The sequence below is a fragment of the Delphinus delphis genome, chromosome 21 (assembly GCF_949987515.2).
Source record: "Delphinus delphis chromosome 21, mDelDel1.2, whole genome shotgun sequence".
NCBI classification, from domain to species: domain Eukaryota; kingdom Metazoa; phylum Chordata; class Mammalia; order Artiodactyla; family Delphinidae; genus Delphinus; species Delphinus delphis.
This window is the reverse complement of record NC_082703.1, coordinates 20,144,486-20,158,682: the sequence shown is the minus strand read 5'-3', so window position 1 is coordinate 20,158,682 and position 14,197 is coordinate 20,144,486. Positions and strand designations below refer to the sequence as shown.

The 14,197-nt window shown below is 41.4% G+C and overlaps 1 protein-coding gene across 1 annotated transcript; it reads left to right on the top strand.

Annotated features, from left to right (window-relative positions):
* Positions 1-454: 454 nt before the first annotated feature.
* Positions 455-6,218, top strand: TRIML1 (tripartite motif family like 1). The gene is made up of 7 exons (XM_060001347.1): positions 455-862; positions 1,103-1,198; positions 2,736-2,966; positions 3,998-4,020; positions 4,192-4,289; positions 5,618-6,011; positions 6,062-6,218. Exons 1-7 carry the CDS (start codon positions 455-457, stop codon positions 6,216-6,218), a joined length of 1,407 nt encoding a protein of 468 aa, XP_059857330.1.
* The last annotated feature ends 7,979 nt before the right edge of the window (positions 6,219-14,197 follow it).

The following is a 14,197-nucleotide window of genomic DNA, read 5'->3' as shown; positions in this document are numbered from 1 at the left end:
TTCTAAAAGATTTGGAGGAGATTCCAATTCAGATATTATCAGAGATCATCATAATTTAAATCTCTGTACTGGCTTACACCAAATTACCCAAACCTCCAGCGTAAAGCCAATGTGTTTCAACGGTTTCATGGTGTTATTCATATACAGTAACCGACTCTTGAAATGACAACTGTTGGGAGCAAGTATCCTCAGTATCCAGGACATGGCTTGCTTGTACGATGAGATTCCTCAAAAGTTTGGGGTTGATGATGAACCCAGTATGTAGAGGTTCCACATTAAGTCATAATTGGCTTTGTGTCAACTGGTGAAATCAGTCACAGAGGAGAATAAGAATTTCATGTAATAACACCATAGCAACTGATTACCCACTTGTTACTCAAAACAATAGACTCTCAGGGAGGATTTTCTAATCCCAGAATAAAAGCGTGACCTTGTTCTGATGTCCTTTGAGAAAATGTCTACAGCAAATTTGATGGAGAATCTCAGGGAGGAACTGACCTGTTTCATCTGCTTGGACTATTTCACCAGCCCAGTGACCACCGAGTGTTGGCACAGCTTTTGTCTGGTGTGTCTCCTGAGAAGCTGGGAGGAACATAACACTCCTTTATCTTGTCCTGAGTGCTGGAGGACCTTGGAGATCACACATTTCCTGCCCAATGAGCATCTGGGGAGGCTGGTTGGCATCAGCAAGCAGCTCAGATCCCAGGTGCTGCAGAGTGAGGGCAACCAAGGCAGCTATGAGAGAATGCTAGCTGCCCCCAAGGTGTTGTCTGATGATGAGCAGGGTGTAAAGGATTCCTCAACCCAAGGTCATGGAATAAACAGAATGAATCTCTCGAATGAGGCTGAGGAGCATCATAAAGTAAGATTGGCTGCTTGATATAAATTTCAGAACACAAATCAGGTTCCATCGCTTAATTCTCATAATATTTTCTATGGGTGACATTCATGGGTGCTAATCTCCAGGCACCAGACCACAAATTTGGTGTGGGTCCTGCTTCACCCTTTGATCTAGAGTCTCAGTCATCTTGTACCTGGTCCTCAAGACCCCTTCATGACCTGGTGCTCTGCTCATTTGCCACAGAGTTTGTTTCTATTGCAGGAGAAACTCCAGGAAATCCTAAATATTTTGCGTAAAAAGAAAAATGAAACTCAGGTTATATTAACCCATGAGAAGGAGAGAGTGATATTGTGTAAGGTCAGTATCTGGTTCACTTTTGCATCTTGTATGTGATTCTATGAGGAGGACTAAAGGGACATGTCGTGAAATACCAAGGGGAAAATGACAAAATTTTCCAGTCCCAGTCCTATAACATGGAGTATCCTTGCTTTGGGCTGCCCACCTCTGCTTGTCCATCTGGGAATCTCAAGACTCATCTCAAATTCTCCCATCCCCAGGCTGGCTTATTTCTCCCTTCTTGGTGTACCTATACCACATGGTGGCTACCTTTATTTCTGCTCTGATTATAATTATTAAATATACAAGTTAAAGACATATAACATAGAATGGAAGTTGACAGAAAAAGGAACATCTCAAATCCTTTTGGGGAAAAAGGGCAGATAAAAAAGAAATAAACAGAAAGGGAAATTAAAGTAAAATAGTAGTGTGGATTAGAACACCTGAACAAAAGCTTGAGGTTAGTCACAGATCAGAATTTGAGCTGTCTAGCAAAGCACAGAATTAAATGTTTTATTAAATATTAAAAAAATAAGCGTGTATCTGATTATTCCAATAATCTTTGAGTTCTTACATGGGAGTATTTGTGATGATCATTTCTAGTCCTAGTATGTGATCCATTGCCTACTTCATTGAATAAATATTTGTTGAATAAATGAATGCATGTTTTTTCCCCTATTTTTTTTAAAGAACTAAGCAGTTACCGTATTTATTTATTTATCTATTTATTTATTATTTATTTATTTATTTTAAAAAGTTTTATTTCTTTGGTTGCACTGGGTCTTAATTGAGGCACGTGTGCTCCTTAGTTGCAGCCAGTGGGCTCCTTAGTTGCAGCTCTCAGGCTCCTTAGTTGTGGCATGCAAACTCTTAGCTGCAGCATGCATGTGGGATCTAGTTCCCTGATGAGGGATCGAACCTGGGCCCCCTGCATTGGGAGCGCGAAGTCTTAACTGCTGCTCCACCAGGGAAGTCCCTCCCCTAATTTTTTTCCTTACTTTATTTTGCTTTACTTTTTTGTGTGTGTGTGTGTGGTACGCGGACCTCTCACTGTTGTGGCCTCTCCCATTGCGGAGCACAGGCTCCGGACGCGCAGGCTCAGCGGCCATGGCTCACGGGCCTAGCCACTCCGCATCACGTGGGATCTTCCCGGACCGGGGCACGAACCTGCGTCCCCGGCATCGGCAGGCGGACTCCCAACCACTGCGCCACCAGGGAAGCCCTATTTTGCTTTACTTTTTAAAAATAATGGTACTGATCACCATCTATTATATTTTTACTTGACTGTTTACTTTTCATTGTTCCCAGTAGAATGACAGCCTCCTAGGAGTAGAGATTTTGGTTTTCTTTGCTACTATAGCTACAGTACACACATCTTCTAAAATATCAAACTATCCACCCAGCTAGTTAATAGACTGTATGTGTTATGTGTCAGGTTTCAAGAATTGTCACAATGGAACTCTTGAACGTTGTAAGGATTAAAAATCTGCATAAGTGTTTCTGTTACTAACTTTATTATATTGTTCATGTGTGTGTGTGTACACACGCGTGATGGCAGGAAGAGACAAAGACCTGTAAACAGGTTGTTGTGTCAGAATATGCAAAAATGCACCAGTTCCTGAAGGAGGAGGAGCAGCTGCAGCTCCAGCTACTGGAAATGGAGGAAAGAGAGAACCTGAGGAGACTGAGGGACCATGAGATCAAGCTGACCCAGCGAATTCAAAGCCTGAGCAAAACAATTGGACAGATAGAGTCCATGTGTCAGAACTCGATCATAGAGTCATTTGAGGTAAGAACATTGGAGAAATTCATGGAAGAAAACACATGTAGTCCCCTATCATATTTCAAGTCATACCAAATAAACTTTTCCTTATTTACCTGAAAAATTAAGTTCTGGCCCCCCAAAAAGTTTTCCTAAAGAATGAGTGTTCTATATAGTATAAATAAAGTCTTGAAGAGGAGGAAAAACACAGAGGAATATACATCCGAACCAAGTTAAATTATGACTCCAATTTTTTTTTTGCGCCTGCCTTGCTGCAACCTCAGCTTTGCCAAATAAAAAATTTAAGTTTAATGAACATTTACTAGGTGTTGGGCACATTAAATTACATCCTCAAAAAGACCTGATAAAGTTAAATACTATTATGATATTTACAACAGGTGATTGTTATCTACAAAATGGGTTAATAGTAGCAATTGCTTAATAATTCAGACCTATGGCAGTTAGATAGTTTGCCTGTCAAATAGCTAGTAGGTGATAGAACCCAGGTATTCTGTGTATACTGAGCCCCAAATCCTCACCATCTTTGCTCTACTGCCTTCCTAGGCTACTACTGCATTCTCTGGGACCTTCTTAAACTAAGCTATGTTCCAGCTTCCAGTCTCCAGCTTCATGTCTCTTTCCTAGACTGGCTCCACAGAATGCTATTTAATTTGGTGCCTTCCCAACAACCCAGTCCAACTGTACACAGGTGTAGTTTCAGCTCTCACTGGGCTACTTTCCTTTCTTATCTCTACCTCCTGGAGGCATTGGATAATGAAGCCAATAGTTTGGCTCCTTTCTCAGCAATAGATTCTCTAAACAAAGTGACAATATGAGAAAAAGAGATCTCTAGTCATTGGGAGAACCATCTCGCGTTCAAAAGAGCTCACCCCTAGAAGATTGCGTTTTTTCTACCATATGCTCTCCCACTCAAGGTGTTCTAGAGCCACGGGAAGGGGATTCTGCAAAATTTGCAAAGGACAGTATCCAAAACAGATTCAGTCTTTGCTAGTGATCAAAGTGCACAAAAACTAACCTTCTTTCTTTTATACCCTTAGAATGTAAGAGGAATACTGGAAAGGTAGGTTTCAATTCTGTGTTCAGTTATTGGGGTGTGGTGTTGATGCAATAGGTTATCAGAGTGTGGATGAGAGTGTCCATGCTGTTGGGGCAAAATGAGCTGGATTCTCAAGTTGGAGCAGGTCATGCGGTCTGCTCAGAGGAGACTGAGTGACTCTCTGCCCTCCTGTAGGAGTGAGCCACTCTTGCTTCAGTGTCCAGAGGCCATCACCACGGAACTGACTCTGTGCCACATCACTGGAGTGAGAGAGATGCTAAGAAAATTTAGCAGTAAGTCAGCCTGATGTTTTGAACCTCCAGGGGTCTTCAGAGTTAATGGGGGCCACAGACCATCCCTGCCGGAACAGACAGAAGCACCGGGACTTGATTGATGTTTGATCTGGTTTTGTTTTCTGTCTGAGTTCTGCTCTTACCTTTGTTTTCATTGTTGTTTTGTCCATCCCATTGCCTTGCACATGCACACATACACATACCTCCTCAGGGGTTTCTGCATTTCTACCTTTGTTCTTGTCAGGATAAAAGCTGATTTAAACTCTTAAATCTCAGTGAGGGAACATTCAAAGAATGTTCTTTTAAAATGCTCTAAATATTTAGGCTGGCCAACATCTAGAGAGGTCAGCATTAGTTTTCACCTTTTATCTTGTTGACAGTCTGACCTTCAGAAGAAGGCCTAATAGACTTTGGACTCAACAGATATATGAGAAGTGCCTATTATGTGCTATAGTAGGTACTGTGCTATCAGTCTCTGAGTGTACTTACAATGATGAATAAGACAGACTTGCCTTTGCTTCTGTAGAACTTACAGTGAGATTGAGAAGAATGATATTAAAGAAAGAATTAGTGATTGGGATTTGATCTACAAATAAAAGTATGAAATGGTATGATGAGGTGCCTAATCTTGTCTGGATAATCAATGAAAGTTCCTCCCAGGAGTCTGGGAGAGGAGCTCTCTCAGTGGTTCAAAATGTGTTTCATCAAATGGTCACTGGTGGTTGCACTAACTCATAAGAAGTTGCACTTAAGCATGACGTAATGAAAAATGCTGATTAGGAGCTGCTATTCAAACACTCAGTAACTTTGTCATCTTGGCCCCATTTCCTAACCTTTATGAGCCTCAGTTTTTTCTTTTATGAAAATGGAAAAAAGATAATAATACTTGCCATAATTAAATGGGATAATGTACAGAAAATGCCTGGCACCTAAGTAGAAGTTCAGTAAGTGATAACTATATTTCTCTCCCACCCCAACTGAAGAACCATAACCAATCTTGGCTAAAGCAAATACAAATGACAAAAGATATGACCTGTGTGGATAAATAGCTCCTAGTTCTAAAACTGTCTTATAAACAGAACTACCTCCATTCCATTATCAGAGATCCAATATCACTCTTGACATGACTCTCTTTGGTTTCCTTTGAGAGATTCACTCTCTTGTATTTTGTAAAACACTAAAAGGGGCTCTGAGACACTACCCACCACATTCACCTAAATTAAATTAAAAAAAATAGGACTAGATACTAAGACCTTAATTTCAATTCCACATACATAAGAGGGTTTTCTAGAATGCAAAAGAGGATTCATTCTTTTTCCCTCTTGCAGCAGATATAACTCTAGATCCAGCCACGGCCAACGCCTATCTTGTCTTGTCTGAGGATCTGAAAAGTGTGAAACATGGAGGAACCCGACAGCAGTTGCCTGACAACCCCGAAATATTTGACCAATCTGCAACGGTGCTGGGGGCTCAGATCTTCACCTGCGGGAGACAGTACTGGGAGGTGGAAGTGGGCAACAAGACTGAGTGGGAGGTGGGCATCTGCAAGGACTCAGTGAGCAGAAAGGGGAATCTCCCCAAGCCTCCAGGGGACCTCTTCTCACTTACAGGCTTAAAAATTGGAGATGATTATAGTCTTTGGGTCTCATCACCTTTGAAAGGCCAACATGTTAGAGAGCCAGTGCATAAGATTGGTGTTTTCTTAGACTATGAGTCCAGACACTCATAGCATTTCTTAGACTATGAGTCCAGACACTCATAGTCCAGACACTCATAGCATTCTACAATGTGACAGATGAGTCCCTTATCTACAGTTTCCCTCCAGCCTCTTTCCAAGAGACTCTCAGGCCCATCATCTCCCCTTGTTTCCCAAATGAAGGGGCAAACACAGGCCCTCTTACCATCTGCTCACTGAATAACCATGTCTGAGGGAGGCTCCCTCAGCCTTCTCTGAGAATGAGGTCTAAGACCAACAGGTGACTATTAATTAGGATGATTAATGCATTGACAGTATTAACATCAGGTGATCTGAAAGGAAAGCCCACCCCCAACCCCCAAGAATTTCCATTAACTTGAGCCCCCAATGAACAGCCAAATTGGACAATCAACTTCTAATACCAATAGGAGAAAGCTGATCATATCCTGTGTCTTTAACCAAATTCATTATCTAGACTGCCCCCTGTATGTGCTGATCACTGAAATAGATAGAACTAGTTCCTATTGACCAGAATCCCATTTTCATAGGCCAGTTTTATAAATATATGTCATTTTTCTTCAAGTGTATTTATTTATTTGACTCTAAAAAACTTTATTATTTGCATGTGCCTTTGTCCTACGTGCAGAGCTCTGTGTGCCGGGGCAATCCCAGCTCCTCCAGGGGACTGGAGGTATGGGTTCTCCTTTTCACTCATGACTCAGCCTCCTCTGAAAAGTCGATTTTCTTCCCATCCCATGGGGCCTGGAGTATTTGTACTCAGGAAGACTTATGTGTTCAGACACTACAAAGATATGTGTGAATATCATTGTGGCATTCGTGTTACCATATTCACAAGAGGATGGAACCTTTTGTTGTTTGTTAATATGTTCAAAGATGACAGAGCAAAGTCCCTAGCCAATAAATGTTTCAAGGCTGTGGATGCCGAGTGACTTTTTGAGTTTTACATAAGGTTATTTTCTGAGCTTTTGCTATTTGCTATGAGCAGAAGGCTTTTCATCTCTGTAAGACCAGATCAAGCCTACTCTTTATCCCAACATGCCAGGGTTTAGGAAGGGGGTAGTGACTGAGCGAAGATGCTTCTTTCGGCTGGTCTTACTCAGGCTCCCCATTCTTAGTGCTCTGTCCTTACAGGGTTTTTTTTTTTTCTTTTTCTTTAATTTCTTCCTTCTTGCTCTCATTTGCAGGATGTCACCAGTCACAGAGGGCACCCCTTCCCCTCCTCTTCCTACTCAGATAAGTTACTGTCAGTATTTTCAGTCTCTGACAAAACTGATGGATTTAACCCATGCGTGACTGCAAAATTATTAAGAAAAAATTGATCACAGGTTTTAGTTTGTAAATTAGAGAAGAAGTGAGGAAAAGTTGATAACTGAACCTCTTAATCAGCAATAGAAAATCATAGAAGGAGGTCAGTAACTGGGTTTACTTTAGGGTCTCTGTTCACCCTTCTCATTAATCTAGATCTGCTTTGTCTTTCAACCTTATACATTTTAATCTTGTGCCCTCAAAGGTAGGGAGCAGACATGAACTAGACTTTAAATTCCAGATAATGCCCTCTTCTGTTCTTTGAGTTCCCTACTTGCATTTTCACCCTGACATCACATATACTCAGAGAATTGTGGAGGAGGTGAGCCAGTCACATCCTTTTCAGATAATTTGTGGCTGCTTCCCATTTTTCATTTTACTGAATTTTATTTCTTTTTTTTTTTTTTTTTTTTTTGCGGTACGCGGGCCTCTCACTGTTGTGGCCTCTCCCGTTGCGGAGCATGGGCTCCGGATGCGCAGGCTCAGCGGCCATGGCTCACAGGCCCAGCCGCTCTGCTGCATGTGGGATCTTCCCGGACCGGGGCACGAACCCATGTCCCCTGCATCGGCAGGCGGACTCTCAACCACTGCGCCACCAGGGAAGCCCTTATTTCTTGATTTATCATCTCAAAAAGCTAAGAAGTAAATTATAAATAGCAAACACCAAGCATATTTGAATATATTGTCATCAATTACAAAAAAAATTGAATTTTTTAAAATTTTGATAAATGAATATAAAAGTAATACATTTTAATGTAGTGTACATTACATTTAACTGTAGTATAATCCTGGTGATAGCCCTTATATTTATTTATTTATTTATTCTCTTTGTCCCAGAGGGGTCGGTATTGCCGAGGAAACCAGCATATTTTTTCCCTCTGGGAAAGTCATCCTGAGTGGATCTTGGCTGCATGATTATCTACACTGGGACTGCCACTGATTGAGTGTGGGGGGAAGATTAAATCTATATTATTCTTACTCTTCTGGGTTTGCATAAATAACTATGTAAAAGGTGCAAGAAAATTTTCACCCAGGGTTCCTAGATACAAATTCCAAGCCAAGCAGACGTGGTGGTAAGGATGGGAGCAAGAGTGGCCAGAATGAAACATTAAAAGAAGTGCTCCCTTGCTTGGCAAATGCATCCCCTTGCACTGTTCAAGGGTGTGGGTCTCACTGCCTCAGACAGAACATTTGACAAAGACATTCCCTTCAACATGAATGGTGTCCCACAAGGAACCTGCTAACCATCACTCAAGCCATCCCTTTTACCCCCCCATTAACTCCCCCTCTCCTTCCCAAATCTCTCTCTTCCACCCTTTCCTGAATGGACAATTTCCCCAGGAGATGGCAAGTCACTGGTAGCCTCTTGTAGTGAACATTACCAAATGGAATCCAGAATCATTGCCATTTCCTTCCCAACCTCTCCACAGCTGGCTGGAGGAGAGGGGACAGTCTGGTCTTGAGGTTGGAGGACATCACATAGGATTCCATGCAGGACTGCAGTTTGATTACCTTTAAAAATTTTTTCTTTGTTTTCCTTAGAGTACCTTAAAAATAAAATATTATACATATCTTGCCCTGAAATCTGATTTACCAATAAAACTCCATTCTTCAAATCAGGTCTTTATCGACCCTCCTGCTCTAGTTATCCCTCCCCCTCCCATGACATAATTTTGACCTGTTATTCTTTGAGCTTATTGGTACCTTATCTTACTTTGGATTACTTTACAAGGCCCTCCTGCACTAATTTAACTCAATGATGTGCCCAATCAGCCTCTCCCTAGTCTTAGATTTCTCCCTGTGCTTATACCTTGGAGGAGTGGGAACAAAATATAATAGGTCACAGTAGGAAAAAAGAAAAATGTGGAAATGTACAAAAAATAAAATAAAAGTTGGTTGTAATCTTACTACACATATAACCAATGTTATGTTTTGGTGTGTATCTTTCTAATTTTTTTTCTATGTATATTTTAAGCAAAATGAAAATTAATTACCTTAAATTATATATATTGTGAACTTCCTTCTCATCATTAGATATTTCTTGAAAATACAGCTTTTTTATCTTTAAATACATACGTATCTTCTAAGAATTAGTACATTTTGTTAAATTACATTTATTATATAAAAAAATATATTCAGGGCTTCCCTGGTGGCACAGTGGTTGAGAGTCCGCCTGCCGATGCAGGGGACGCGGGTTCGTGCCCCGGTCTGGGGAGATCCCACATGCCGCAGAGCGGCTGGGCCCGTGAGCCATGGCTGCTGAGCCTGCGCGTCCAGACCCTGTGCTCCGCAACGGGAGAGGCCACAACAGTGAGAGGCCCGCATATCGCAAAAATAAATAAATACATATACATTCAATAAATATTATTTAATGATATCTAATAGTCTAATTAAAGAATTCCCAATTAGTCTTGTAATGTTCTTTACAGCTGTTTTTCCATCTTCCAGCATCCAGAAATAATATAGGATCGTGTATTAAAAGTAATTGTTTTGGAAAATATAATTCCTAATGGGAGTAATATTTTATCATATGAATGTCCCTAATTTACTTAATAATTCCCCTACTGTGGGACATTTTAAATTGCTTTCCATTTGTAGTTATTATAAACGACACTGTGATGAATGTACATGTACATAAACCTCTGGGTACATTTCTAATTATTCCGCAAGTATCTCTCTGCAGGTTGGAAAGCTGCCTGTGGATCCTGCGGGCACATGTCTGAAGGTCATACATCCCGCTACAAAAGTTTAATGTGTACTACAGGGAGTCCAGGATGTCTTACTCACTGGCATTTCCACACTGAAGTTGAAGACACACAGCTTTAAGACAAGTGAACATGTTTTCCTCTGCCCTATGGTCTTGCCAGAAGCTCTGTATGTATGCCAAAAAAACCCAGTCCTGGGGCGAATTGGGGAACAGTGCTTGGGCTTTGAAATCAGGCAGCCCTTGGCTGGAGGACTGAACTTCACCACAAAGTAATGTTTCAACTTCTGCAAGTTGTTGTAAGTCTCATAGCCTTACTTTTCCTCTTCTCAAAAATTTGGGAAATACCACTCATTGTGACAATTAGGTGAGAACAGCGAGAAACAAATAATCCATGGTGCATGATGAATTTTTGTCAGCCTCACCCCTGTCCCTTTAGAGACTCCATTTTGCAATTTGTCAGAAAGGGGACAGAAAAGCCATAGCATGCTTGTGTGGAATATGGAAAACACTGGCACCAAAATCTCTGAAATACTTCCAAGGTAGGTGTTACTATTTAAGGGGGAAAAGTATTAACACAAAATTCAGTTGGAGAAAAAAAAAACAAAACCTATGGATCATTTTGTTATCATTCATGGAAGTCCTTTTGCTCTTCACACTTGTGAGCATCTCATTACCCAATTAAAAATTACTATAATAAATAGGAGATAAATAAAAATAAAAACTATTATAAAGTGTTAATCTCACTCTCATTCCTCCAAACCTGACAATCTCACATCTTTGCTCTGGGCTCCTAGGACACGGTATGAACATTCCTATCATTAGCTCTGCTAGCACTTGAAGTACTGAACCTGGAGGAATGAGCTATGTAGCCTTATTCAACCACGGCGCCTCGTTCAGTGGTACTCAAGGGCTTAGAGGTCCCCTAAAATCTTGATCCTATTAGCCTCTGGCTGGAACTTAGGGTGGTTACCACCAGCTGTGAACCTGATGACATATTTAAGATCATTTAAAAATCAAATTGTAGCAACCTCGGTTTAGGCATCCAAAATGGAGCCAGGTGGCCACGTGGATGTGGTTCACACACTTTCCTGCATCGCTGAGAACTTGAATTTTCTCAACTGTATCCAAGAACACCACCAGCCATTTTTAAAACAAAATCTGCTAGCAGCTGCCAGCTGCAACCTTGTAGTTTCAAAGTTCCCCGCTCCCAACTAATCATTTGGAACCTCAACCAATCCTGCTAAACAAGCACCCTTACTCCTTGCCAGCTCCAATCTTAATTCTATTTTTTTAAAAAATAAATTTATTTATTTATTTTTGGCTGCGTTGGGTCTTCGTTGTTGCGCACGGGCTTTTCTCTAGTTGTGGTGAGTGGGGGATGCTCTTCGTTGCGGTGAGCGGGCTTCTCATTGCGGTGGCTTCTCTTGTTGCTAAGCACGGGCTCTAGGCGCGTGGGCTTCAGTAGTTGTGGCTCGCGGGCTCTAGAGCGCAGGCTCAGTAGTTGTGGCTCATGGGCTTAGTTGCTCCGCAGCATGTGGGATCTTCCCGGACCAGGGTTCGAACCCATGTCTCCTGCATTGGCAGGCGGATTCTCAACCACTGTGCCACCAGGGAAGTCCCCAATCTTAATTCTTGACAAACAATATATGTAACCTTGCAGTTTTTTGCCTTTATAAGCTCCCCCCGTTTTGTAGTCAGGTGGAACACAATTCAAGTGCTTCTTGAACATACCCCAAATAAACCTCTTTATTTTAATTGGTCTCCACTTCTGAAATTTTCGTTAACCTCTTCCTCCTTCTACTGCCTTATAAAAACATGTTAGATGTGTGTCCCGGCGTGAGAAAGGTAGGAAAGCACTGCCCCCTCCCCCCACCATAGGAGATCATACATATAAGGAGACGTATTACTTATCCGGATGTCCTGTGATAGCTTTCTTACTGACAGCCAGCAGGAAGGAACCAGGTTTTGTGAGGCCTGAAGCTTATACAAATGAGGAGAGTCCTTGTCAAGAAAAAGAATAAAAAATTACAAAGTAAAACATTAGGTCCAGGATCTTAGAGGGTCTCAAACGAATAAGGATCTTGAAACTTAAGTTTGACTAGTTTCATAGCATATCTGCCTCTGGGTTAGCCAGATGCAAGATGAAGTGCAAAGACAGTAAAGCCAGATCTCCTGGGTTCAAATCCTGGCTCTACTACTTACTAACTGCACTGCTCATGGCAAGATAATCAATATTCTGGTGCCTTATTACCTACTTAGAGCACTACCTACTTTAAGGTATAACTACTCAATCCATGTGAATTACCAACAGTTCCTTACTAAGCTTTGGCATCTGTGTTAGCCGGACTCTTTGCATGTTTGAATACTGCGATCTGTGGTTCTGTTTCTCACAGTTCTGACCATGAACTTATATCTGAGTTCAGAATATGCCTTCTCCTACTCTCATTCCTGCCTTCACGGTCCTGGTTTCCGTCCTTGATGGAACCCCTACATCTAGTTTTGTGATGGCCTCAAAGCATTAATGTTCATCCTTTTGAGTTCCTAATTCTAATCCTCATTCTTTATCTGTTAGGAAGATTTTTTTTAAGTCTTGAGTATTTTAAATATTGCCTTTTATTAGCCTCCTTGATCCTTTTTCTTCCAGTTCATGATTCAAATAGTAAACTCTTATAAATTATAAGTAGCAACATTCAAAACTGATATTTTTTTTCTGGGCTGTGTTTTTAACAGTGATGGTGGATCCACAACTTCTTGGTTCAAAAGGAAATTTTTCCTCCACCAATTTAATCAGATTTCATTTTGGTGGGAGACAGCCTCGCTTCACACAGCATCTGAGTCTCCTGCCCTCCATCCAGATGGGAAACAAATGTCCAGGGTGTCGGGCCAAGGCACATTATCCACTAGGTGAGGAGTATGAATGTGTGTGGGGTGTGTGTGTATGCGGTGTGTTGTGGTAGTGTGTGTGATATGTGATACATGGTATGTGTTTTGTGTGATGTGTATGTGGCATGTGTGGTGGAATGTGTGTGTGTGTGTATGTGCGTGATGTGTGGTGAGGAGGGTGTGGCATAGGAAGAGCCCTGGAAGGAGATTAGTTTGTCTTCAGAGTCTCTCCTTGACCCTTTACATCGTGCCCTCCCTTTCAAGTAACTCTACCTTCTCTCAATTCTCCTTGTCTTCCAATTATCTAGTTTCTCAGAAATGAAAAGCGGGCTCTGTAAACCTGTTTTGAGAAGAGAATCTCACCGGGGGGTCTATTGGACTCTGTTTCTGCCAGGGAGGGAAATGGCCCTGAGGTAAAGGATGAGAGAGAAGAGCTTGGAAAACACATAAAGCAGGACCAGACTGATGTGCAGTGGTACTGTCCCAACACACATCATTTTCCTACAGAAGAATCCAGGAGACCCTCTCAAGGCTAATCTGGAAGGAGTCATGCCACTTTTATATACATTGTAGCTATTTTACAACTAGTCTTTTTTTTTTTTTATTTAATTTAATTTATTTATTTATTTATGGCTGTGTTGGGTCTTCGTTTCTGTGCGAGGGCTTTCTCTAGTTGCGGTGAGCGGGGGCCACTCTTCATTGCGGTGCGCAGGCCTCTCACTGTCGCGGCCTCTCTCGTTGCGGAGCACAGGCTCCAGACATGCAGGATCGGTGGTTGTAGCTCATGGGCCCAGTTGCTCCGCGGCATGTGGGATCTGCCCAGACCAGGGCTCGAACCCGTGTCCCCTGCATTGGCAGGCAGATTCTCAACCACTGCGCCACCAGGAAAGCCCACAACTAGTCTTTTTGTATTAATGAGCATCTTTCAAAATCAGTTTTAAGCAATATACATATTGAAAATCATGCTATACAATATTCTAGATTTTGTATTTAAAGTCTAAATCTTTTGTTGTTTGTTTGAGCTCTGCACACCATCTTAGGAAATAATGTCAGATTGCTCCTTTCTTTCTTCCCTTGTCATACATCTAAAGGACTGTTACACTCAGTGAACATTTTATTAGACATTTAAAAAAGTATTTATTAGAAGTATTGTCTAGAAGTGTTAGAAATATTGTCTCTTTGGTGGTGCTGGAAATGTTCTGTGCTTATCTGATTACACCTCATATTCAGTTTGTGAAAATACATCGAGCTGGAAATTTATATATTCAATTTCTGTGTGTAAATTGTACTTCAATA

Bases quoted from the DNA above. Each gene is read 5' to 3' on its own strand.
- TRIML1 (XM_060001347.1), top strand. From the start codon at position 455: ATGTCTACAGCAAATTTGATGGAGAATCTCAGGGAGGAACTGACCTGT. The intron at 863-1,102 runs GTAAGATTGGCT...TTTCTATTGCAG, and splicing joins AGGCTGAGGAGCATCATAAA to GAGAAACTCCAGGAAATCCT. The intron at 1,199-2,735 runs GTCAGTATCTGG...GCGTGATGGCAG, and splicing joins AGAGAGTGATATTGTGTAAG to GAAGAGACAAAGACCTGTAA.